Consider the following 26,218-nt stretch of genomic DNA (forward strand, 5'->3'; position numbering starts at 1 on the left):
CATGGCAACATCGATACATCAAGATACGCTCGAGCCGTAACCGTTTAATCGATCCACGAAGTACGAAAGTTATAGGTTAAAGCGCGAGCAACCTCTCTCTCTTCGAAGATGAATTCGAGAAACTCGTGAACGAGTGTTTGTTAAGGAGGAAAATCGTTTATTAATTACACAAACGGAATTATTATTTCGTCGAGTTGACATTGGAGAATAAAAATATGACAGAATCGGAAGAGGAAATCACCCACACCGAGGACGAGGAGGATCTGTACGATTTGGAGAGGCCTTCCATAATACATCTGGATTATCGGTATAAATATCGGGATGAATTTTCCCTCAACGAATCGATAAGCCGATTAATTAATTGATTTTCACAGAGTGATGTGGATACGGAACAAAGTGATGAAGTTTCTAGGCATACCCGGCTACGAGATTCAGTTCTACAAACTTTTGAACGTAAATGTGGCAACGTTGCGTCTGCAGACCGTCTTTCTATCCTATATACGTATAACGACTTTTCTCGAGCTTTTTCAACTTCCTTCTTCCTCTCCCTCTCTTTTCCTTAATGCCGAGGAATTCGAGGAATTTTTTTACAGGCAAACAATCGATACTTGGAGGACAAGCTGCTGAATTTCTTGATACTCGATCTTTACGGAATTACGAGTCTCGAGAGAAAGATAATCTTCTTCTATTGCACGTATTCCGTGGAAAAGTATCAGGAAGAGGTGCCGATCTGGCAAAGTGAGTGATTCCTTTTCTCTGATCATCGTTGCGCGAGTGTTAACGATAGTATCGATAGTTGGATGATCGAAAATTGTGATTGCAAGCAGGCAAGCCGAGCGTTAGTAAATTGGCCGCGTTGACGGCGTTAGCCGTGAAGGGGAAAAGTCGTAAGTAGAAACTGTTGGCGATTCCGCACTTTGTTGCTTTGTTGCACACTTTCGTTCGATTCGTCAAAGTTTTCGAAGGAACCCGTCCGAGAACGGAATGTTCGAATTTTAATTTTAATTAATTTGTATTATATTAAGTGGACAAAATGTGTAAAAAATAATTGTTGTGACGTGTAACGAGTGTATGCGTTGAAATTTTAAATCCTGTTTTATAAAATTCGGGGATAAATATAGGGATCGATTCCATTTCGATGAGAATTATTCCGTAAATTTATCAAGAAGCGTCTCGATTTTTATAATTCAAGTCGTTATAAATTATCGATAACTTTTCTATTTTCTTTTACACCAAAAGTGTAAGCTTTCTACTTTATTTTACTGCAATATTTGATTCGCAAAACTTTACAAAAGTCTGGTATTAGTGTGCAAATAAGTTCTTTCCCATTTTTTCTCAAATTCAAGATTTTATTACGTGAATCAGACGTAAGATTACTCGATCGTTTCAATCGGATGACTCCCAATCTTTCGATCGATTCCTCTCACTCGTCGTACTTTCTCGAAACGATCGTCGTCTTTCCAATTAAAATTTCTTCAAATCTTTGCTACCACTTTTTCACGTTTCGACGCCTGATCTCCTAAGCTGCAACGCAAAAAGTAAACGGTTGTAATTGCTCTATCAGTGGCATTTTATGCAGATCGACTATAGTTATAGTATGAGTAATATTAGTATAGTATAGTAGCAATATAATATAGTATCAGGCATTTTAAATAGAGCGACTATAGTCATAATATATCAGTGGCATTTTATGCAGAATGATTATAGTCGCCTATATATGAATGACATCTTATGGAAATCGACTATAATTAGCCATAGTATATCAGTGACATTATGTAGAGTAACTTTTATAGTATCACCCATAGTATTATATGTCAATGGCAACTAATGCAGATCGACTATAATCGGCCATAATATTATACGACAGTGGCATCTTACGCAGAGTGACTATAGTCGCCTATAGTATTATATGTCAGTGGCATTTTATGTAGAGCAACTTTAGTCACCGTAGTAGTATATATCAGTGGCTATAATACGACTATAGTCATAATATATTAGTGACATCTTATGCAGAGCGACTATAGCCACAATATATAAGTGGCATTCTATATAGAGCAACTTTAGTCATCGTAGTATTATATGTCAGTGGCATCTTCTGCAAAATAACTATAGTTGGCCATAGTGTATCAGTGGGATTTTATGCAGAACGACTATAGTCATAGTAGCCATAGTATGTCAGTGGCATTTTATGTAGAGCAACTTTAGTCACCGTAGTAGTATATATCAGTGGCTTCTTATGCAAAACGATTATAGTCATAATATATCAGTGACATCTTATGCAGAGCTACTATAGCCATAGCCATAGTATATCAGTGGCATTTTAAATAGAGAGAGTATAGTCACCCATAATATTATACGATAGTGGCATCTTATGTAGAGCGACTATGGCCATAGTATATCAGTGGCATTTTAAATAGGGCGATCATAGTCTCCAATAGTACATCTGTGGCATTTTAAGTAGAGCAACTTTAGTCACATTAGTCACATATGTCTTATATATATAGTATTATAGTGGCATCTTATGCAGAACGACTATAATCAACCATAATATTATACGACATCTTATGCAGAGTGACTATAGTCGCCTATAGTATTATATGTCAGTGGCATTTTATGCAGAGCGAGTATAGCCATCAGTGGCATATTAAATAAAGCGATTATAGTCTCCAATAATATATCTGTGGCATTTTAAGTAGAGCAACTTTAATCACCGTAGTATTATATGTCAGTAGCATTTTATGCAAAACGACTATACCCATAATATATCAGTGGCATTTTAAATAGAGCAATTATAGTTGCCCATAGTACATCTATGATATTTTAAGTAGAGCAATTTTAGTCACGTTAGTATTATATGTCAATGGCATCTTATGCAAATCGACTATAATCAACCATAATATTATACAACATCTTATGCAGAGTGACTATAGTCGCCTATAGTATTATATGTCAGTGGCGTTTTATGTAGAGCAACTTTAGCCATCAGTGGCATATTAAATAAAGCGATTATAGTCGGCCATAGTATATCTGTGGCATTTTAAGTAAAGCCATTATAGTCGTCCGTAATGTATCAGTTGCATTTTATGCGCAGCTACTATAATCGCCTATATGAATTCCGTTTTATGCAAATCGACTATAGTCGATCGTAATGTATCAATGGCATTAAGTAGAGCAACTTTAGTCGTCCGTAATACAGTGACATTTTATGCAGAGCGATTTTAGTGGCCATGATATATCAGTGGCATTTTATGGAGAGCGACTATAATAAAGGGTTAAAAAGGAAAGAACGATCAGGCGCCAAGGAAATGATTCGAATTAGTGAGTTACGATCGTAGAAAAAAAAGGAAATTATTCGCATCTAATAAAATCAATCTGGCCAATACAAACAGAATCGTCACTGGACAGATTCTTTAATCTGGCCATTGATATTTATGGATTAATTCTGATCTATCTTATATTATATATTATGTGTGCTTTATTATTATTCTTCATTATATCTTGAAGATAATATTTTTATCTTTAGTTGGCAATTTTTTATTTCTTTCAATCTTTGATATACAATATGTTTTCTGCTTTTCTTCATTTTATAATTCTCACTTTTATCCTTTTCAACGTTACTTTAGCTTCACATATTTTCACGTTACATACATTTTTAACAGATAATGAATCATAATAAAAAGCAAAATCGGGAAAAAATAATCTTGTTCCATCCGCCACGTTCCCAAATCTTTCTTTCTCGAAGACATTATAACACTGCTTTTTAGAAATAAAGTAACCTTTATTACCAATAATAATTTCTCCACGAACTTGTTATAAAATAATATAAAGTAAAATATTTTTACACAAACAATATCGAGCAATAATTTTCAAATGGAATTTCGCAAAAAAGTTAAACGCGTTTAATTATTCTTATTGATCGGAAAAGTCGCGGCGAAATATTAAAAGATAGAAGAAAATTTACGATATAATAATTTAATCACGTATCAGGGAAGCCACGGAAGAAAGAGGAAGAGCCGAAGAAGAAGAAGAAAAAAGCGAAGAAACCGAAGAAAGCGCCAAAAGCGCCGGTGTCCACGGATCCGCTTGCGCTGTTGCGCCAACTCGAGGAGTCGATAGTCACGCTCCGTTCGGAGGAAAAATCGGTGACGAGCACGATCGACGACGAAGATTACGACGACGAGGAGGAGGAGGAGTACGACGAGGAGGAGTGGGAGGACAGAGATGTCAAAAAGAAGGACGACCGCGGTACGCGTAATCGATAATTTTACATTTTATTTATCCCCTCGATATCCCCCTTTTCCTTTCTTTCCCAGAAATTGATTTCGTGCCACCGCCGGGCGAGGAGGACAAGTACATCATGACCAAGGTATGAATAAAGTCACTTAGTAAAGACAAGTCGTAATAATATTATTCCGATTCAACGATAACAGTAATAAGGATGGCGAAACGTTTGTGACAATTAAAGTCAAAAAAAGTAACTTTGTTCGAGATTTTTAACGTGTTAATGGTCCGTGCGATTGGTAAATTATTTTTCGTGGATTCGCGCATTAAAAAAAAAAAAAAAAAAAGAGGAAGGTGTAATTTTAGAAATTGGTGGAAAAAGTGCGAAAAACGCCGATACTTCACATGTTCTGCGGCGAGGTGGACGGCAGCAGGCCGGAGTTGCAGGAGGTAACTCTGTTCTACTTCATGAGGACGACCCACGACGGTATACCGAATTTCGATTCTTACTCTGAATGCGACGAGCAAATGACGCATTACCTGATAGTCGGATCCCTTAATGGAAAGTTCTTGATCTCGATGCACAGAATGGTCACCCAGGTATTGTTATCTCTCTGAAATAAAACAAAAATCGAGGCGAGGAAAAAAAAGAAAATTTCTTTTCCTTCAGGTGTTCAGACCGTTGATCAATTCTCAGTTCAGAGGGTCGGAACTCGTGGACATATACGAGGAAAAGGAAGAGGTTGAGGAATCGAGTTTCACGGACATAGTGGCGGCACGAGTGCGTATATAACAACGATCGATACTTTCTTTCCAATTGTTTTTTCGAATGAGAGAAAAAAAAAAAAAGAAACAAGGATAAATGAAATAAATCGTAACGTAATTTTATCGTTGTCGCGGAACGCGCGTAGAGCGCACAGTTCAGGAAGCCGTCGGAATTTCGAAGGATGTCGATAGCGTTGGCGAGGATAGCGGAGGTGGAGGAGGAAGACGAGGAGGAGGAGTTCGTTTTGCGTCGCTCAACGGCGGTGAGGCGGAGGTTTCCCAAGCCTGAAGTGAGTTTCGAAGAGGAGGAGGAGAAGGAAGTGACCAAGGTGTCGCACATGAAGGAGATACGTATATCGTTGCATCAGAATAAGAACGACTTTTTGTCGTTTCTGGATAAATTGACGGCTAGCGTGGAATGGTTGGTTGAGATCGATCGATCGATAGCCCTTTAATCGTGCCTGCCTTTAAAATATCTTAAAAGTAGATCAAATGATACGTTCGTCGCAACGGGTATATTCGAAATATTTATCGACCGAGTTGTTACAAGTTGTTCGTCAAAATATTTAGAAAAGTATTCTTACGTTTGCACGAAAATTAGAACCGCGATTAAAGGGTTGAATAAGAAAAAAGTTGGAAGGTATATGGAATATTTATATAATTCGAATACCCGTAGGACGTTGGAGCACATCGAAGGCGATATATTGCTCACGATGCCCAATATACCCGAACTCGACGATCCCAACGTTACCGACGAAATGTTGGAAAAGAACAAAGAGATAATCATGCAACTGGAGGACGTGATCATGTTGTGGGGCGTGCATATAGAAAAGGTGTGATACGATCTTTACTCTCCCTCTCCCTTTTTTCCTTTCTTTTTCGCGCTCGATTCGCGAGAAAAATGGAAAATTGTGAAGGAAGAATTAAAAATCGTTGAACGATAACGCAGGTGGTGGAAACGTTTCAAATGAAAGTGCCGGTCGGTAAAGGGCCGATAGCCGAGAGCGACTATTGGAAGGATCGGGAGATAGGATTGTTAATGTTGGTGGAACAATTGAAAACGCCTATGGCGAAAAGGATATTGAACGTGTTGAATAAAATCAAGTCGACGATCGCATCCAACTTTCAATTTTTCTATTCGGACCTGTGGAAAACGTACACCGAAGCAAGGGACAACAATCGGTTCTTGTCCACCATTTTGAGACATTTCAAGGTAAGAGATAACGATCACAAGTGGGCGGGGAGAATTAAAACATTCGGACGTCTCGTAAGTTTCTTTCTTTTCTTTCGATACGAAATCAATACAAAATATTTGTCGTTTAAAGTTGATTTAAAGTTGATTAGCGCGTTATATATGAATCGTTCTATCGCCTTTTTCCATCTCTCGTTATTTCCAAAATTGTTTATTTAGATTCTTCGAGGCGCGTTTTTATTTCACTTAGCGATTGAAATGGTTCATCGTGGAGGGAATTTTTCAATAACACGAACAAGGATAGAGAGAGATTAGAACAGCCAAATGCAACTTGAGCTTTTGCATCGTCGATTCTCCAATTCTGGCCAATTTTTCCGCTTTCGATTTATTGTCCAGGGCCAACTCTACCTTATAGAACGCTTTAAACTTTTACATTCTAAATAATTCTTTTAATAAATTATTAAAATCGAATAGTGAACAATATCGCACATCTAAACTGATGTTTAATTAAACCACTCAAAGGATAAGCGAACGAATGATGCCACTTTGACTCTTTGCGGCTATTTTGATGACCCACTCGTCGAATTCCATCTATTTCCATTCATCAACCCAATTGCAACACTGTCTCGAGTCTTGGTTTTTCCTCCAACTCTTACTTTTCGACAAAAATGCACGCAGAAAGGAACCAAATGGACGCTTTGGTGGGCGGCCTCGAAGAGATTAGAGAAAAACCCGCTCATGTATTCAAATCATGTATGTTCAGTCGTCGAACTGTTGAAGATAAAAGCCAGCTTCACAAATCCCCTATTCTTAACATAAACCATTTTCTGACAATTCGATGGTTTTACTACATCCCTGTGGTATCTCCTAAATAATCTTTCGGAAGATTCTTCGTAAATCATAGTCGGATAAAAAGACTTGTGTCACCAATGAGAAGTAAATTAAAAAAAGGAAATTATAAAATGTTTGTATAAAAATAGCCACTCATTCCTAACGAAAAAAACTTATGAGAAATACTTTAACATTAGATTTATTTGGTATACGAATTTTTCGACGAGTATATTAAAATGCAATTTTTTTAAAAAAATTATTCACTTAAAATCCATGGATTTTTATTTCATATTTCTGTCTTGGATGCGTAGATAGATTTAATGGAAGTGTAGTTAGATTCTCCAGACGAATGAATCGAAGGTTGCCCAACTTCTTCAGCTGATCGAAAGAGAAAATTCGAAAGAATTTCGTTTACTTCAATGATCTGTTTGTAGAATAATAATCCAGGCATCGATGGCTGCCAAATCTGAAAACAATTATAAAACACGCGAAGATCCTGTTTTCACTATCTGAAATAATATTCTTTTTCTTTTTTTCATTCCCATCAGAATCTTCAATTTCGTTTGTATTCTTCTTATTATTCCTTTCTATCAATTCCATATCTTTTGCCTTTAACTAATAATAAACAAAATACGAATATAAAAAAATATATATTTTTGGACAGGTTTTGAAAAATCTTACGAAAATAAATTTTTCTTGATCCTTCGAGTAACGCGTATATCTTTTTTTACGAATTATCTCTCGCGTGTATAAAACAACAAGACAGATTCACTCACAAAAATCACTTCCTTCCTCAAGATTCACTCGAAAGGATCATTTGTTATCGTAAAAACAACTTGTCTTTCATCATGCGTTAAATATGCAACGTCCAAAGAATAACAATTCTTGCATATTTCGAAACTTTTAAAGAGGCTTCCTGTTCGCATAAAAACATCCAATAATCGAAGCCAATTACTCTCTCTTTAATATATTTTACGAAACTTACAAGAAATGTCTCTCTCCCTTTGAAACAAAATACGACGATACGAACGAAACGTGGACGTGCAGTTGATGACGGAGTCGAGTTGCTTCGAATCGATCATGCAATCCATCCCCCCCCTGATGGAAGGGATAAGAATGATCTGGGTGTTGTCCCCGTATTACTGCGTGGAGGAGAGGATGGTCAGCCTGATGGAGAGGATCTCGTGGCAGTTGTCCCAGAACGTGATCAAGAATTTGTCGATCAACATGCTGTTCAGGTAAAACTATTCTCAGCCCTCAGTCGAGAGCTGAAACTCGTCCACTATCCGCTGTTTCCAACGACAGGCACTCGTTGGAAACGATTCTGGAGAAGACGGAGACCGCCTGCACGATGCTGAGGAGCTGGAAGCAGGCTTACTTGAAGAGCCGCGAGGACATCGAGATATCCGGGAAGGGGAAGCGGTGGGAGTTCGACCAGAAACGGTTGTTCCAGGGGACCGAGTACATAGCCTCGGTCTGCAACGGTTTGAACCAGATCGCCAACGTTCTCCAAGACTTCCACAACATTTTCGGCCCCCACCTGAAGTCGATCATCAGCGATCCAGCCCAGATCGACACGGTGATAAAGAGGGTGGACAGGCTGGTGTTGCCTATACTGAACGCCGATTACAACATATTCGACGAGTTCAACAAGGAGAACTGGGAGGCGACCCTGTCCCTGTTCTTCGAGGAGGTCCACTTCCTCGAGAACGAGGCGAAATTCTTCCTGGACGAGTGCTTCCACGTGTTGATAAGCGCGGAGTCGGCCCTCGAGGTGTTGATGAAGTTCAAGGACGTGAAGACGAGGGCCAGCATCCACCAACAATTGATGAAGAAGTTCGACGTCGTGATGCAGCAGTTCAGCAAGGAGGTCAGCACCGTCGAGGGGATATTCAACAGAGGTAAGGGGCGAGGAGGGGTTTCAAAAATTAAAATCCGGAGAACAGGAATTTGGAATTTGTCCGAAAGGGAAGCGAAGCCCTCCCCTGTTGAGGAACCATCCCCCGATGGCGGGCGCCATATACTGGGTCAGGCAGCTGTTCCACCGCCTCAGGAAGCCCGTGCTCACTATTCAGAACGTGGCCGAACTCAAGTACAGCCACCTGAAGATCCTAGCCTTCAACCAGTACTACGACCTCTCCAAACAATTGAAGTCGTACGAGGAGTCCAAGTTCCAACAGTGGATGGACAAAGCTCAAATGATCGTGATAAACACCATGAGAAGGAACATCCTGATGATGATGCGCTCCGACCCTGACAAAGGTTGCAAAGAGAACGAGAAGAATATGCATTTGCCACACAGTCGGCACAGAGTTTCTCACTATTGCTTCAGGTCTGCTACCCTTCCCGATCACCGAGAAACCGGTGACGAAGAACATCCAATCGGGCAATCCGAGGGCGAAGAGCAGGGAGTTCCTTTCGCCCGGCTCGACCCCCCAGGAATCGGTTCAAAAGGGCGACTACGAGATGTCGAAGCCGAGCATCGGTGAGCGAACTCTTCTTTCAAAACAAATGACGAACATTCGACGTTCATTCGTCTCTCCTTTTGGGTAAAGAGACCGGCAGTTCGGGGATCACGAGGCTAAGGGATGGGCAGAGGGGGGGAGGAGGGTTTTCGAGCCACAGGGACCAAAAGTCGGGCACCTCGTCGGAGAAGGGAGGAGGCGGCCACCATCAAATAGCCAAGATCACTTGGACGGAATTTATGAGCGGCTCGATTCTCATCGAGTGCCAGCTCCGCTTCCAAGTGAACTTCGATTGGAACTTGTTCGAGATCATTCACGAGGTAGATCGCCGATCGATCGAGGAAATGGTAGAGGAGTAGAATGATTCTTTCTTTTTTGGGGCAGGCCGAGTTGATGGAGCAATTGGGCTTCGAGCTCTCCCCCATAGTGAAAGATGCCAGTATACAGAAAAATCGGCTGAGGCACGACCTCGATGTGATGCAGAAATTGATCGACCAGTACAACTCGATGCTCGAGAAAATGGATAAAGCGGACGTACGACCGAATTCCACGTTTATTCGTATTTATTTTTTCTCGTTCGTTGCTGAAAACAAGTCTCATTTCTTCTTCCCTGTTCCTTGTAATACGCCTTGATTTATAAATATAACTTCGAGTAAGCTAGTTTGGACGATTAATATTTAAATTACAGCATTTCTGTTGCATGCAGCGTCAATAATGGAGATAGGTAGTCCCAAACGATCTTTATGCAGAGATATTAATTCAAGAAAGTCCAAGAAACGATAAATTATCCAAGTAACTATTAAATTTTCCCCATCACTGTGTCTTGTATCAAACGTAGAATTCAGAATTATTCCAACGATGATACAAAAATTCTTTCACTTCTCATAATAGGCTAATTGTGATTCCGCGATGATTCGAGTAACTTTGTTAATGAAAATAATTTTTACGATTTTGAATATTCGAATTACAACTCTCTTCTACTATTGTGTCAACGAAGCAGTAGTGAAGTAGAGATAGATGATCCTAGCATCTCTTTTCGATTAAAAATTTTGAATGAGATTACGTGGTATAGATAATTTCGAAAATATATATTTCAACTTCCATTCTAATTTTATAAATGAAAATAATTTTCACGATTTTAAATATTTAAATTACAGTTCTATTAATAGTATCAACAAAGATACAATAAATGAAGAAAATAGATGGAGATAAATGGCAAAGGACGTTTCTCGTCCCTATGCATTAACTCAAGAAAATAACTAGTTACAAATTTCGAATAAAATTACATAAAATAATTTTGAAAATATATTTTCAACTTCCAAATCTCAGATGATTATCCTTAGTTTTATAAATGAAAGTAATTCTAAAGCTCTTCTACTATTATGCTTGAAGTAGAGATAGGTGGTCCTAGCAAAGGAGCTCTCTTGTTCCTATGCAGAGATATCAACTCAAGTTCGTTCTATAATTTCATTTACTCATTAAAATGCTCGAATAATTCCTAGCTATCGTGATCGATCCATTTACAATTATTATATACTATCTTATAAATCGTCCAAATAAGTTTATTCGTAACTTGGGCTGTTATATTTTTGCACGAGACTTCTTTCCAGCGAACTAGAAACAAGATTAGATGAGAAGGAATTGTCATCGATCCTTGTACACGCAGATAGAATTATTGAAGAACACCCTGTTGGACATCGAGAAGCACATACAACCCGGAGTGATGCGTATAAATTGGAACTCTTTGAACATATCCGATTACGCCCACGAGTGCGAGAAATTGTTGAAAAATTTGAACTCGTTGGTCGAGCAGTTGAATCACATAAAGAACGATCTGGACAACAGGATATTCAACGGTTTACAGAATTACGACCTCTTCTCCCTCCCCATCAAATATTACGACGACGAGAACCAGCTGATAATGTTGCTACCCTGCAAGGTGTTCTTTCAAGAAATACAGGCAAAGAGAACCGAACTGGCCACAGCGATGTCCGTGATATATCGATCGACCAGTCCCATTCTTATCAAATTGGAAAGTCTTATATTCGGCACGTACACCGGGAAATGTGCCGCCATGCAATTGTATTACGAGAAGTACGAGAAGAAGATATTCTCCGCTTTCATAACGTGAGTTTTTTCTTTCCTTCTTTCTTTCTTTCTTTTTTTCTTTCTTTCCTTCCTTTCTTTTTTTTCTTCTTTCTTTCTTTCCTTCTTTCTTTCCTTCCTTTCTTTCTTTCCATCCTTCTTTATTTCTTCTTTCTTTCTTTCCTTCTTTCTTTCTTTCTTTCATTCCTTCTTTCTTTCTTTCTTTCATTCCTTCTTTCTTTCTTTCTTTCCTTCCTTCTTTATTTCTTTCTTTCCTTCCTTTCTTTTTTTTCTTTTCTTCTTTTCTTTCTTTCCATCCTTCTTTATTTCTTCTTTCTTTCTTTCCTTCTTTCTTTCCTTCCTTCTTTATTTCTTTCTTTTTTTCCTTTTTCCTTCCTTCTTTTTTTCTTTCTTCCTTTCTTTCTTTTCTTCCTTCTTTCTTTTTTTCTTTCTTTCCTTCTTTTCTTCTTTTTTTCTTTCCTTCTTTCTTTTTTTCCTTCCTTCCTTCCTTCTTTTTTCTTTTTTCTTTTTCTTCTTTCTTTTTTTCCTTTCTTCCTTCTTTTTTCCTTTCTTCTTTCTTTTCTTCTTTCTTTCTTTATTTCTTCTTTCTTTCTTTCCTTCTTTATTTCTTTCTCTCCTTCCTTCTCTCCTTCTCTCTTTATTTTTCGAACTATAATCGATTAAATCGAGCTCGTCCCTTAACCCTTTACTTTAGATGCATAACCAAGAATCTCGAGTACTTCAACAAAAAGTTGACGGACATGAAACCGATGTTTCAAGTGGACGCTGTCCTGATAGCCTCGGAGGTGGTGCTGAGACCGTCCCCGACCGAGATCTACAACATAATACTACAGAACGGGAGAAATTTATTGGAGCAGGTGAAATTGTTCCCCAGATGGATGAGCGGGACTTGTTTGGAATGTAAACCGCAAAGGAAGGCCGAGAACGACACGTTCGTGAACTTCACCTTCTTCGAGGATTTGATGAGCATTCAGGTGAGCTCGTTCGACTCTCTCGGGAAAGAAGAATTAAAGATTGATCCTCTCTGCTCCAGATGGTGAACGATGCGATAATAACGATCCAAAGGACTGCCCATAAATTGGCGTTCGAAGCGTGGCAGTATCTGCAAAGGTGGAGAAAGTACAGCACTCTGTGGTCGTTCGACAAGAATCTCGCAGCCGAGAAGTACGCGGCTACCCAGCCCACCCTCCACCAATACGACGAGAAATTCTCCTTCTACAGCAACATCCTCGACGAGGTGATGGAGATGAACTCCAGCTACAACCTCTATTCCATAAGGTTCGTAACAAATTGGGGTGTCATTAGCCTGTATCTCATCCCGATTCTGTCGTCTTCTTGTCCACTGTCTCGCGGATTTTCAGCCAGCCTGGCTTCGACAAGATCGGTGATATCCGGCTGCGAGCCTTTCTAAAAATTGCCAGCTCTGATTCTCTTAAATTCTAATCGCGGACGATCGAATAGCAATAACTTTTCGCTATCACCTTTTCTTAAAGCAATGAAGCACAGCGAATGCTCCTTTGAGTGTTCACAACGAATACACAAGGTGTAGAGAAATGTTTTAAAGGAGTGTCATCGATGAAATGTAGCTGAAAAGAGCAGTTGTGTGACTTCATATAAAAATGCGACGTTCATAAAAATAAAAGTCAAAGTGATTTCTAACGCGGTGCTAGGAAAGAAATTTATAGAACACTCTAATATAACGCGATAAATCAATTATAAATATCGTGTTTTTCATTTCGTATCGAAGAAAAAAAATGAAAGAAAGAAACTTATGGGATATCCTAATAAATCCCAACAATTTTGGAAATAACGAGGCTTTCTGAGAAATGGAAGAAGCAGAACGATAAATCAATTTTAAATAATATCGTGTTTTTCATTTTATATCAAAAAGAAAAAAAAGAAAAAAGAAACTTATGAAATATTCTAATAAATCCTAACAATCTTGGAAAAAGGAAATAACGCTTCCTGAGAGATGGAAGAAGATGATAGAGCAGAACGATAAATCAATTTTAAATAACAAACATTGTGTTTTTCATTTCATGTCAAAAAGAAAAAAAAGAAAAAGAAACTTAGGATATCCTAATAAATCCCAACAATTTTGGAAATAACGAGGCTTTCTGAGAGATGGAAGAAGGTGATAGAGCAGAACGATAAATCAATTTTAAATAATATCGTGTATTCATTTAATATCAAAAAGAAAAAAAAGAAAAAAGAAACTTATGGAATATTCTAATAAATCCCAATAATTTTAAAAAAAGGAAATAACGCTTCCTGAGAGATGGAAGAAGGTGATAGAGCAGAACGATAAATCGATTTTAAATAGTGTATTACAAAATCGTGTATTCATTCCATATTAAAAAGAAAAAGAAAGAAAGAAAGAAACTTATAGAATATCCTAATAAACCCCAAAAATTTAAATAAATTACTTAAATTTTGAAAAAAGAAAATAACTTTGTGAGAGATGGAAAAAGGTGATAGAACAGAACGATAAATCAATTTTAAATAATATCGTGTATTCAGTTAATATCAAAAAGAAAAAAAAAAGAAAGAAAGAAACTTATGAAATCCTAATAAATTACTTAAATTTTGAAAAAAGGAAATAACTCTGTGAGAGATGAAAGAAGATGATAGAGCAGAACGATTCAAAACGCCATAAATCATCTTTAAACAACGAACAACATATTCATTTCATTCACATCAAAAAAAAAAAGAAAGAAAGAAACTTACACTCTAATACATAATATCATAATTCACATTAGAAAGAAAAAAAAAAAAAAAAAGAAACTTACACTCTAATACATAATATCATAATTCACATTAGAAAGAAAAAAAAAAAAAAGAAAGAAAGAAAGAAACTTACACCTAATACATAATATCATAATTCGTATTAGAAAGAAAAAAAAAAGAAACTCGAAAAATGTCCAATTTGCAATAGCATCAACCTGAGCTCCCTCCTCTTCGGCATCGAGCAACACGCGAAAGAATGGAAACAAGTGCTAGGTAATCACCTTCTGATGCGGACGATCAACGAGATGAACGAGTTGCACGTGATAATGGACGATTTAAGGGCCGAGGTCGAGCTGGTGATCACCGGTCTGAGCCGGTTCACGTCCGTGATGCAGGCGATCTCGGACATAAAGAAGATGGCCATCCAAGCGGAAGTTTGCTACACCACGTGCCAGGTTCGATCGGGGGAGGGGAGGGGAATGAAAATGCCCTACTCTTTCGACGCGATTGGTCGGTTGGTTCGCAGGAGACCTTTCTAGCGTTTCGCAGCCACGGCATATCGTTTCCCGAGGACGACGAGCAAGCTGCCTACGATCTGCAACGCGACTGGGAATCCCTGTATCTGGGCGCCTTGTACAGAGCCTCCACCCTCGAGAGCACCTCCGACAGATTTTCAGGGATGACCCAGGACCAGATATACGACTTCGTCAGGGAGCTCGAGGAGTTCGCCAAGGATTTCGAGGCGCACGGGCCTGGAAGCGTGGGGGACGATCTGGAGCTTGGATTGGTCAAGATGGAGGTGAGTGGGAAAATGTATAGCGAGGAATTGTCGGGATATTCGGTTTCAAATTGGCGAAATTTACTTTTGATCGATATTGATGAGGGTAAGTGGTAAGAGGTGGTGAAAGAGAAAATTTGATAATTTCTCTTTTTTGTCGTTTTAATCGTTCGAGTAATTAAGAACATCATCGATAATTGCATGAAGCAAATAATAATTAATCGATTTAATTTTACTTATATATAATAAATAAGAGTTTAAAAAGCCTATATAATAGATGTATAATAAGAAACATATAGCAATATTTAAGAATATAGAGCAATGTGTTTTAATGGTTAGAATAATTAAGAACATCGTCGAAGCGATAATTGGAAAAAGGGAAGACGATACAATTGCAAATAATAATTAATCGATTTAATTTTATTCGTATAAAAAGGCTATATAATATATAAAGTAGATGTATAATAAGAAATATTATAGTAATATATATAGCAATATTTAAGAATATAAATGTATACTCTTTTTAGAGCAATGTGTTTTAATGGTTAGAATAATTAAGAACATCATCAAAGCAATAATTGGGAAGATGATACAATTGCACGAAGCAAATAATAATTAATCGATTTAATTTTATTCGTTTAAAAAGCCTATATAATATATAAAGTAGATGTATAATAAGAAACATATAATAATATTTAAGAATATACTCTTTTTAGAGCAATGTATTTTAATGGTTCGAATAATTAAGAACATCATCGAAGCGATAATTGCATAAAACAAATAATAATTAATCAATTTAATTTTATTTGTATAATAAATAATAGTTTAAAAGCCCTAAATAATAAATAGATGTATAATAAGAAACATATAATAATATTTAAGAATATACTCTTTTTAATGGTTCGAATAATTAAGAACATCATCGAAGCGATAATTGCATGAAGCAAATAATAATTAATCGATTTAATTTTACTTATATATAATAAATAAGAGTTTAAAAAGCCTAAATAATAAGTAGATGTATAATAAGAAGCATATAGCAATATTTAAGAATACACTCTTTTTAGAGCAATGTGTTTTAATGGTTAGAATAATTAAGAACATCATCGAAGCGATAATTGCATGAAGCAAATAATAATTACTCGATTTAATTTTATTTGCATAATAAATAATAGTTTAAAAAGATGGCTGCAAATAATGGGCGGGAAAAGTACTTTAAGTAACCTCATTGGAAATTTTTAACCAGTTACTTTTCCAAACGGATTAGATTCGTCTTTCGATCCAATTCGACTCGGATGGATAAGCGGCAGCGAGTTGCGAAAGCAGCCACTCCTCTGCCGTTCTTTTTATTGGCGATCGAAAATCTGTCGAAACTTTTAATCCAATTTCTCATTTTCGATTTCGAGAATAAAATCTATCTCTAAGTAGGATTTAATAGTTGAAGTTACGAATTTACTTTGGTAATTTATTGTTCGAGACGTAATATTAAATCGAGAGATAGTCAACCACGTAACAGCTACGAATAAATGTTGTTCCAGCATTTTAATTAACTCAAAGCAATTACTTTATTCGAAATTTTTAATTTTTACTCTTCGGCGAGTCGATGGCCAACTTTGATTGGAACACGAGAATAAAATCTATTACGTTATTTTTAACTACTTTTATTTTTTTCAACGGGTTAATTAATTTTCAACTTTGATAATTAAGCAAGGATTTAATGATTACGAATAAATTTACTTTGATAATTTATTTCTTTACACGAAGAGAGAATCAACTATAACACCTACGAATAAATTGTTATTCACTTTGATCAATCACTTAAAGCGACTTTATCCGAAATTTTTAATACCTTTACTTTTACTTTTCCAGAGATTAATGCTCTGAAATGATCTTTAAAGATTCGAGTATAAAATGCGCGTATAAACCGGTTAATTGATTCAATTAACAAGCGTTTAAATTTCAATTTCACGTGGCTCCTGATGCTTAAATTTTTCTTACATAATCCAACTCCTCTCCTTCCCTTTTTATTTTATTATATTTGATGTAGAATTTCGTTGCTTCTCTCCTCGATTACAATCCCAAGATAATGAAATTCGCGTGTGCATTGTCCAGGAATACGGGAAATTGATCGCGAAGCACGACGAGACGCATCGTAACCTGGTCAATTCCGAGATACTGTTCGACCTTCCGGCTACGGATTACTCGGTCTTCCTGAAACTGAAGAAGGATTACGACGGGATGGAGCTGCTGTTCGAACTGTACAAGGAGCAGAGGGAGATGAGGGACGTTTGGGCGCAGACCCTGTGGGTGAACCTGAACCCCCAACAGTTGATCGAGGGCATGGACCACTTCATCAGGATATTCCGCAAACTGCCGAAATTCGTGAAGGAGCTGAGCATCGGGCACGCGTTGGAGGCCAACATGAAGAGCTTCAAGAATTCGGTCCCGCTGTTCATCGAGTTGAAGAACGAGGCGATGAGGGACAGACACTGGAAACAATTGATGACCAAGACCGGACAGTTTTTCGATATGGACCCGGAGAGGTGCGACGACAACGGTCGAAAACTAGAGAAAAATTGCGAGAAATGAGGGTGGTGGTGATGGAGGAGCGTTATAGTTTTAATTACCGCGTTTCGAACTGATTTATCAGCGATTCCCTTTTTCTTTTCTTTTCTTTTTTTTCCCCCCCTTGTGAATTTCTCTTTTCAGGATCGCGCGCCTGTTTAATTAGCGGCACGCAATTAATTTTTTTTTTTTACAGAATTTTTACCCTGCCAATCGTAATATACGAAATAATAGTATAACGTATTATACATATACCGTAATACACTATACGTATATATATACATAGAGAGAGAGAAACTCTTTATAAAATATGGCAGAGAAAGAGATAGAGACGTTGAAGGGGTGAGTTCTCGATCTCGGTGATTGGAATTCGAAAAAACGCCAATTCCAGCGCGTTTAATTTCCTTCCCCTTTCTTCAAACACCGAACCTGTCCCCCGTTCGACAGGTTCACCCTGCAGAACATGTTCGCGATGGAGCTGGGAAAATACCAGGAAATAGCCAAGGAGATCGTGATGAACGCCGTGAAGGAGTTGTCCATAGAGAAGGGTTTGAAAGACCTGGCCGAGGTGTGGAAAATGTTGGAATTCACCGTGGTGAAGCATTACAAGGGTAAAGAAGGGAGAGGAGGTACCGTGGGAAAAAAGGTGACGCCTGGTTTCTCGGCCCCCAGGCCCCGAGGATCGCGGATTCATCCTGGGTCCGACGGACGAGATGAATCAGATCTTGGAGGACAACATGATGAACGTGAACGCGATGGCCGCGTCCCAGTTCATCGGCCCGTTCCTCGACACCGTGCAGAAGTGGGAGTCGACCATGCACACCATCTCCGAGGTGCTCGAATTGTGGCTGCAATTGCAGAAGAGGTGGCTGTACCTCGAGGGTATTTTCGTGGGCGGCGACATAAGGATGCAGCTGCCCGAGGAGGCGAAGAGGTTCGACGACATCGACAAATCGTTCAAGAAGATCATGAACGACACCTCCAAGAGGTTGAACGTGCTCGAATGCTGCACGATCAAGGGTAGTAGACACCCCCTTCCCAATTTGCCCATTAAAAGGAGGAGCGTGAAAGTGGATTTTCTGCTCGGCAGGTCGGCACGAAGAGTTCGAGTCGATGATAAACGCGTTGGACAAGTGTCAGAAATCGTTGACGGATTACTTGAACAGCAAACGAGCGGTGTTCCCCCGATTCACGTTCCTCAGCGACGACGAGCTGTTGAACATCCTCGGCAGCGGCATACCGATCGCGATCCAAGAGCACGTGGGCAAGATGTTCGACAATTTGGACAAATTCAGGTTCGAGTTGAGCGAGACGGAGCGCGAGATAGTGACGGCGTTGATCTCCGCCGAGGAGGAGGTGATGGAGTTCAGGAACGTGGTGTTGGCCGAAGGGAATATAGAGGAGTGGATGGTGCTCGCGTTGGAGGAGATGAAGAGGTCGAATCGGTTCCTCACCAAGAAGGCGGTCTTCAATTACGGAAAGGTGAGGAGTGGAACACGAGACGTCGCCACGTTTCTCTTCCCTTTCTCTGTCTAGGTGAGGAGGCCAAGAACGGAATGGATGCTCGATTTTCAAGGGAACATGGTCCTCTGCGCCAATCAAATATGGTGGACCGCCGAGGTCGAGGACGTGTTCGTGAGAATTTCCCACGGACAGATGCAGGCGATGAAGAACGTGAGCCACTCGCTTCCTCCTTGCCCTTCTCTCCTTCTTTCCCTTCGCTTTTCACGATCTCTCGTATACTTTCCAGTATTTGAAGCAGTTGAACAATCAGTTGAACGAGGTGGTGACGTTGATGGGCGCCGACACGTTGACGAACAACGACAGGAAGAAATTCGACATGGTGTTGACCATCGACGTTCACATGAGGGACATCGTGGAAGGTTTCGTCAGGGACAGCATCATAGATCCGTCCGAGTTCGAGTGGGAGAGTCAATTACGGTTCGCTCGACAGCAGATTGCTCGATCGTGCCGGTTTTCTGCGAATCGAATCGATAACCATTTCTTTTTCCCTCAAGGTTTTACTGGATTCGCAATCTGGACAACGTTTGGGTGCACCAATGCACGGGCGTGTTCGAATACGGTTACGAGTACATGGGATTGAACGGGAGACTCGTGGTCACGCCTTTGACGGATAGAATATACTTGACCATCACGCAAGCCCTGTCGATGCATCTGGGAGGCGCACCCGCGGGTATGCCATCGTTTTCGAGCCTATTTTCCGCATGAAAAGAAAAATATCCTCCTCCTCTTCTGCTCGCAAGGTCCCGCTGGGACGGGGAAAACGGAGACCACGAAAGATTTGGCAAAAGCTCTGGGATTATTGTGCATCGTGACTAATTGCGGCGAAGGGATGGATTACGTGGCGATAGGGAAGACGCTGGGCGGCCTGGCGCAGTGCGGTGTGTGGGGATGCTTCGACGAGTTTAACCGCATCGATATATCGGTGCTGTCCGTCATCTCCACGCAGCTTCAAACCATACGATCCGCTTTGATAGCGAAAGCGTCCCGATTCACGGTAAATCTGCCTAATCCAAACAAAGATTCAACGAGATAAATAATGAGAGAGGTCGTATCGCGTGTCTCTAATGTCTCCCGAAAAATGTCAGTTCGAGGGCGTCGATATAGCGCTCGACACGAAAGTTGGCATATTCATCACGATGAATCCGGGATACGCGGGTCGAACGGAACTTCCAGAATCCGTGAAAGCGTTGTTCAGGCCCGTGGTGTGCATAGTCCCGGATAACGAGCTCATCTGTCAGATCAAGCTGTTCAGCTCCGGCTTCTTGACCGCCAAAGTCCTGGCCAAGAAAATGACAGTCCTGTACAAATTGGCGCGCGAGCAACTGAGCAAGCAGAATCACTACGACTTCGGGTTGAGGGCGCTCAAGTCGGTGCTCAATATGGCCGGCCACTTGAAAAGGACTTCCGGCGACTTGTCCGAGAATCTGGTGCTGATGAGAGCGCTACGAGACATGAATCTTCCTAAATTCATCTTCGACGATGTCCCGCTCTTCCTTGGATTAATAGCCGATCTGTTCCCCGAGCTCGACTGTCCCAGGGTTCATTATCCCGATTTTAACGACGCCGTTGACCACGTGATACAAGAGCAAGGTTACGTGCACTTGCCCGAACAGGTATTATTTCTAACCTTGGAATTATTATACACGAAAACGATCAAGTTCTCGAAGAAGATAACTCGAAACGAATGACTTTGAAATTATTTATGAAATATTGCCATCTGTCCAAACTCTAACCTTCTGTCTTCGGTAATTATTTTCGGGAAAAATGTATCTTTTTTATTCTTAACAATAACATTCCAATTTGACAAGGTCGATAAAGTGATTCAACTGTACGAAGTGATGATGACGAGGCACTCGACGATGATAATCGGGCCAACAGGAGGCGGGAAAACCGTCGTAATCGAAACGCTTTGCAAAGCGCAAACTCGGCTCGGCATGCCTACCAAACTCTACACCTTGAACCCGAAGGTATCCCTTCGATTAAAAGATAAATCGAATCCATAATCTCCTTCATGCTTTTATCTAATTAGGCGTGTACCGTGAACGAGTTGTACGGCGTGTTGGATCCGGATACGCGCGACTGGACGGACGGCCTGTTGAGCAAAATTTTTCGAGAGGTGAACAAACCGTTGGACGACAAGAACAAGAGCGAGAAGAGATACATTCTGTTCGACGGTGACGTGGACGCCCTCTGGATCGAGAATATGAATTCCGTGATGGATGACAACAAATTACTCACTCTGGCCAATCAAGAGAGAATCAGAATGCTGAGCCATTGCAGCCTATTGTTCGAGGTGATCCACTTTTTCATCTTTTCGCGGATATTATCGTGGATTTAATTTGCAAACCGAACGGTTATTTTCACGCACTATTTTTGGCAAAAGGTAGGCGACCTGCAGTACGCTTCGCCGGCCACCGTGTCCAGGGCAGGTATGGTGTACGTGGATCCGAAGAATCTGGGCTATCACCCTTACATGAACAAATGGATACGTAGTAAGAGCGAATCGGATCAGGAGACGTTGACCGCGATGTTCGAGAAATACGTGGATGGAGCGATTACGTACATTATAGATGGATTGTTCGGATTGCAGCAGCTCAAACCGCTTAAGATGATTATACCGCAAACCGGATTGAACATGGTATCGATTAACGTTCGTGCGTTAATTAGTTCGACAGTTCTTACGAGGATTATCAAAGAAAAAATTGCGTAATCTTACGTAATCTTGCGTAATCTTATTCCTGATTTATTAGCTTGTACCGCGTGAAGTTTTTCGCTTTACCCATTCCACTCAAATGTTTGAAAATTGTCATTGGAGATACGTTTAATTCTGCGGTTTGTTTGTGAATTAATTTCACTTTGATTTAATATTGATTTCGATCTATCTCATTTCCAGATTTAAATTTTTGAAACTATCATCGAACGAATGGCCCGAAAGCTAACCTAATATTTAATATATTTCAGTTCCATTGTGGCCTAACTTAAACAGGAATTCTAAATTCGATAATACTATATTGTTCAAAAAACAATTAAATTAACGCAAAAAAGAATTTATTACACTAAGCGAAATATAGGTTAAGTAGAGTTTACGAGTCGCAATTAATTTATTCTAAAATTTCACATGATACAACCTAATATAAGGGAAAAATTTTTATTTTGATTGTAACGGATTTCAATCGCGCGAAAGATGGAACAAGAAATCATATTTATTATATAATTGCATAGACGAGAGAGAGTTGCTTGTTTATTTAGGTAGTTCAACTTTGCTACGTGTTCGATGCCCTTCTCGTGGTTTTGGATACTGAATTGGCCTCTCTTCTCAAAATCGAGGTAGAGGAAGAAATAAAAATGGAACCACAATACACTAGGCAGGAATGTTTCGAAGCGATGTACATTCAAGCTCTGTACTGGTCCTTGGGAGCCTCCCTGGTCGTAGAAAATAGACCCGAGTTCGACGATTATATAAAGAAAACTTGCGGTTTCATGCTTGTCCAGGACACCATTGAAAAACCAGCTACTGTGCGTAAGTTGATAAAGATAAAGATAATAAAGTGAAAAAAATTATCGATCGATTCGTAAAATGGAGAAAAACTTGATACAAATTCGAAGATGAATAATTCGACACAGGATACATTCCCGTGACGAATAAATTGTTGTACGATTACTTTTTGGACTTGAAACAAAATATCTGGGTCCCATGGACGTTAAAGGTTCCCGAATATGTACACGACAGGAAGAAACATTTTTCCGACATCCTAGTTCCTACTATGGACACTTTGAGAACTACGTGGTTCGTTCAAATAATGAACGAACGAGAACGACCAGCACTTTTGGTCGGAGAGACCGGTACCTCGAAGACTGCTATCATTCACGAGTTTCTTCGACACTTGAGCGCTGAAAAATATGTAAATTTCCAAATTTTTCTAATTATTACCAACAATTCGATTTAATAATAAATTTATTATACGAGTACGTTTCAATTTTTCACGATATAATTCGATCAGAATCAACTCATGATAAATTTCTCGTCGAGAACGACTTCGATGGACGTGCAAAGAAATATAGAGGCTGCCGTGGAGAAAAGAACGAGAGAAACTTACGGGCCACCTCCTGGTAAAAAACTGTTGATCTTTATCGACGACATGAACATGCCATTGGTGGACACTTATGGCACTCAGCAGCCAATCGCTTTTCTCAAATTCTTATTCGAAAAAGGTGGCTTTTACGATCGTGGAAAGGATCTTTCCTTGATGTACATGAAAGACATGTGTAAGTTCGATCCTAGATCAATTAATTAATCGATGTTCTTCGAATACTCGAAATAATTATTTTTCGCGACAAAAGGTTATTTGGCTGCAATGGGAAAACCGGGTGGAGGAAGGAACGAGGTGGATCCAAGATTCGTCTCCATGTTCTCCATCTATAACGTCGTATTTCCCGCGGACGAGACCCTCGATTACATCTACACGAGTATTCTGGTCGGACATCTGCAGATATTTTCAGAGGAAGTGCGAGAAATCGCGGTGACTTTAGTGCAAATTACTTTGCAACTTTATAAGGTATTTCTCGGCCTCGATTTCTTCTTAAAACTTAAGATTCGATTCGTACAACGATTCTCTTCCAGATAGTTTTGGCTGAGCTATTACCAACACCGAACAGATTCCATTATATTTTCAACATGCGAGATTTGTCGAGGATCATGGCGGGTCTTCTTCAATCCCATCCCGATTATTTGCCAACGGTGAAACAGATCGTTAGACTTTGGAGAAACGAGTTCATCAGAATTATATGCGATCGTTTGATAAACGAAAACGCAAGTATCGAGAAGATGATAAAATTTACATCTTTATTTATAATTTTCTAATTACAGGATACGAAAATTGTAACCGATCATATACAGAAAAAGATCGAAGAATATTGGGAAGAGGATCGTAAAGTGATAGAATACGCGATGAGGGATCCGTTGCTGTTCGGTGATTTTCGAAACGCGATTAACGAGGACGAGCCAAGATTCTACGAAGATCTGTTGGATTACGAAGCTGTCTACAGTTTGTTCTTGGAGGTTCGTGATTCGCGCGTTTTTTTTTTATTTAAATATCGGGCCAAATTAACATAATATGTCAATGTAAAACGAAATACGCTTTTCAGATTTACGAGGATTACAATGAAAGAAACGTGAGCAAATTGCACATGGTCCTTTTCAACGACGCGCTCGAGCATCTGACCAGGATACATCGTGCCCTCAGGATGCACAAAGGCCACGTTCTGGTGATCGGTATAGGCGGAAGTGGAAAGAAGTCGGTGATCAAATTGGCAGCGTACGCGGCAGGTTTTCGAACATTTCAAATTAGCCTCGCTCGAGGCTACAACGAGCCCGCGTTTCGCGAGGACATGAAGAATTTGTACAACATTGTTGGCGTGGACAACAAAAAGATCGTGTTTTTATTCACCTCCGCTCACATTATCGATGAAAGTTTCTTGGAGCTGGTGAACAACATGTTGCTGACTGGAGTGGTACCGGCTTTGTTCACGGACGAGGAGAAGGACGAAATAATTCATTCTTGCAGGAATCAAGCGGTAGAGGCTGGCTTTGGCGTCACCAAGTTCGACTCGAATTTTTAATCTCGAATTTTCACGTCGATGTTCGTCCGATAACGAAGAATTATTTTATCTTTCAGAGAAAACGTGTGGTTGTATTTCGTGAAAACGAGCCTTCAAAATTTACGAATAGCACTTTCGATGAGTCCGTCGGGAGATTTGTTAAGGACAAGGTGTCGAAGTTATCCCGGCCTGGTTAGCAGTACTACCATAGACTGGATGTTCCCTTGGCCCGAGCAAGCATTGGTTTCCGTGGCTAATGTCACTCTTAGCGATGTAATTATCTCTCTTCGATTCGATTTATTCAGATTATTTATTCCGTTGTCTAATATACCTCCGTATTCGTTTCAGAATCCAAACGTACCGGAAAGTTTCAGAGATGTTATAGTGGAACACATGGTGCTCACCCATAGATCCGTGTGCGAGTACACACTGGATTTTCAATTAAAATTGCGGCGAAGAAACTACGTGACGCCTAAACATTACCTGGATTTTATAAATGTCTTTCTAAACCTTTTGGTGGAAACGAAGAATTACATAAATTCGCAATGCAATCGACTTTCCGGAGGTTGGTAGAAAAAAGGAAAAAGGGACTCAAAGGATAAAAAAAAAAAGAAAAGAAAAAGAATCGCGTTTTTCCCGAACGAACTTTTAAAGGTCTGCAAAAGATCGCCGAGGCTTCGATGACTTTGAACGAGTTAAACGAGATTCTAGCCGTGCAAAGAGTAAAAGTAGCCGACCAGACGAGGAATTGCGAGCAATTGTTGGCTTCTATAGGAGAAAGTACGGATATCGCGATGGAGAAAAAGCAGTTCAGCGAGAAGGAGAGGCAGGCGATAGAAGTACAGAGAAAGATCATTACCAAGGAAGAGACTGAAGCCAAAGAGGCGTTGGCCGAAGCGCAACCTGCCCTGGACGCGGCCCGATTGGCCCTTGGAGAACTCGATAAAGCGGACATCACCGAGATAAGGTCTTCTTTCCTTCCTTCCTTTCATGAACGCAAATTATTTATTAAAGAATTTAAGTAAATGACAATAATCACAATAATAACAATAATCTAGATCGTTTGCAACGCCGCCTGAACCCGTACAGATCGTCTCGGAATGCGTGGCGATTCTACGAGGCGTGAAAGAAATCTCTTGGAAGAGTGCGAAAGGAATGATGAGCGATCCAGCGTTTCTGAGACAATTGCAAGAGATGAATTGCGACAAGATCACTTTGAAGCAGCAGCAAGCTGTTAAAGCGCATCTGAAGAAGACCACGAAATTGGATCAGATGCAATACATCAGCAAAGCAGGATACGGCTTGTACAGATTCGTGCTCGCTGTGCTGGACTACTGTGCCGTTTTCAGAGAGGTATATTCTTTAATCTGAGCCTCCTTGATCGTTCCTTCATCGTTACTTTTATTTGTTCCCCCGACAATTATAAAATCTCTCGCTTTGACGCTT

The 26,218-nt window shown here is 39.7% G+C and overlaps 2 protein-coding genes across 2 annotated transcripts in view; both read left to right on the forward strand.

Moving 5' to 3' along the window:
* Positions 1 to 4,262, forward strand: LOC114577502 (death domain-associated protein 6-like). Its single transcript, XM_062079487.1, has 5 exons — positions 1 to 307; positions 375 to 453; positions 594 to 738; positions 828 to 887; positions 3,988 to 4,262. The coding sequence occupies exons 1-5, from the start codon at positions 216 to 218 to the stop codon at positions 4,260 to 4,262; spliced, it is 651 nt and encodes a 216-aa protein (XP_061935471.1). The 5' UTR covers positions 1 to 215.
* Positions 4,229 to 26,218, forward strand: part of LOC107997477 (dynein axonemal heavy chain 10) — a 26,958-nt gene continuing 4,968 nt past the window's right edge. The window contains 39 exon segments of the mRNA XM_062079607.1: positions 4,229 to 4,366; positions 4,588 to 4,821; positions 4,892 to 5,002; positions 5,133 to 5,407; positions 5,663 to 5,819; positions 5,936 to 6,199; positions 8,057 to 8,247; positions 8,315 to 8,910; positions 8,978 to 9,271; positions 9,342 to 9,494; positions 9,565 to 9,794; positions 9,859 to 10,008; positions 11,141 to 11,601; positions 12,275 to 12,554; positions 12,614 to 12,858; positions 14,516 to 14,762; positions 14,834 to 15,106; positions 17,198 to 17,628; positions 18,098 to 18,261; positions 18,323 to 18,670; positions 18,741 to 19,324; positions 19,401 to 19,591; positions 19,669 to 19,844; positions 19,915 to 20,168; positions 20,260 to 20,787; positions 20,983 to 21,141; positions 21,204 to 21,467; positions 21,558 to 21,812; positions 22,424 to 22,694; positions 22,799 to 23,076; positions 23,176 to 23,440; positions 23,516 to 23,730; positions 23,796 to 23,984; positions 24,042 to 24,233; positions 24,320 to 24,774; positions 24,850 to 25,045; positions 25,121 to 25,337; positions 25,427 to 25,739; positions 25,831 to 26,125. Coding sequence (XP_061935591.1) covers positions 4,358 to 4,366; positions 4,588 to 4,821; positions 4,892 to 5,002; positions 5,133 to 5,407; positions 5,663 to 5,819; positions 5,936 to 6,199; positions 8,057 to 8,247; positions 8,315 to 8,910; positions 8,978 to 9,271; positions 9,342 to 9,494; positions 9,565 to 9,794; positions 9,859 to 10,008; positions 11,141 to 11,601; positions 12,275 to 12,554; positions 12,614 to 12,858; positions 14,516 to 14,762; positions 14,834 to 15,106; positions 17,198 to 17,628; positions 18,098 to 18,261; positions 18,323 to 18,670; positions 18,741 to 19,324; positions 19,401 to 19,591; positions 19,669 to 19,844; positions 19,915 to 20,168; positions 20,260 to 20,787; positions 20,983 to 21,141; positions 21,204 to 21,467; positions 21,558 to 21,812; positions 22,424 to 22,694; positions 22,799 to 23,076; positions 23,176 to 23,440; positions 23,516 to 23,730; positions 23,796 to 23,984; positions 24,042 to 24,233; positions 24,320 to 24,774; positions 24,850 to 25,045; positions 25,121 to 25,337; positions 25,427 to 25,739; positions 25,831 to 26,125 — 10,410 coding nt within the window. The 5' untranslated portion in view covers positions 4,229 to 4,357.

Source organism: Apis cerana, linkage group LG9 (genome assembly GCF_029169275.1).
Source record: "Apis cerana isolate GH-2021 linkage group LG9, AcerK_1.0, whole genome shotgun sequence".
NCBI lineage: Eukaryota > Metazoa > Arthropoda > Insecta > Hymenoptera > Apidae > Apis > Apis cerana.

Bases quoted from the DNA above. Each gene is read 5' to 3' on its own strand.
- LOC114577502 (XM_062079487.1), top strand. From the start codon at position 216: ATGACAGAATCGGAAGAGGAAATCACCCACACCGAGGACGAGGAGGAT. The intron at 308-374 runs GTATAAATATCG...TGATTTTCACAG, and splicing joins ATAATACATCTGGATTATCG to AGTGATGTGGATACGGAACA. The intron at 454-593 runs GTAAATGTGGCA...ATTTTTTTACAG, and splicing joins AGTTCTACAAACTTTTGAAC to GCAAACAATCGATACTTGGA.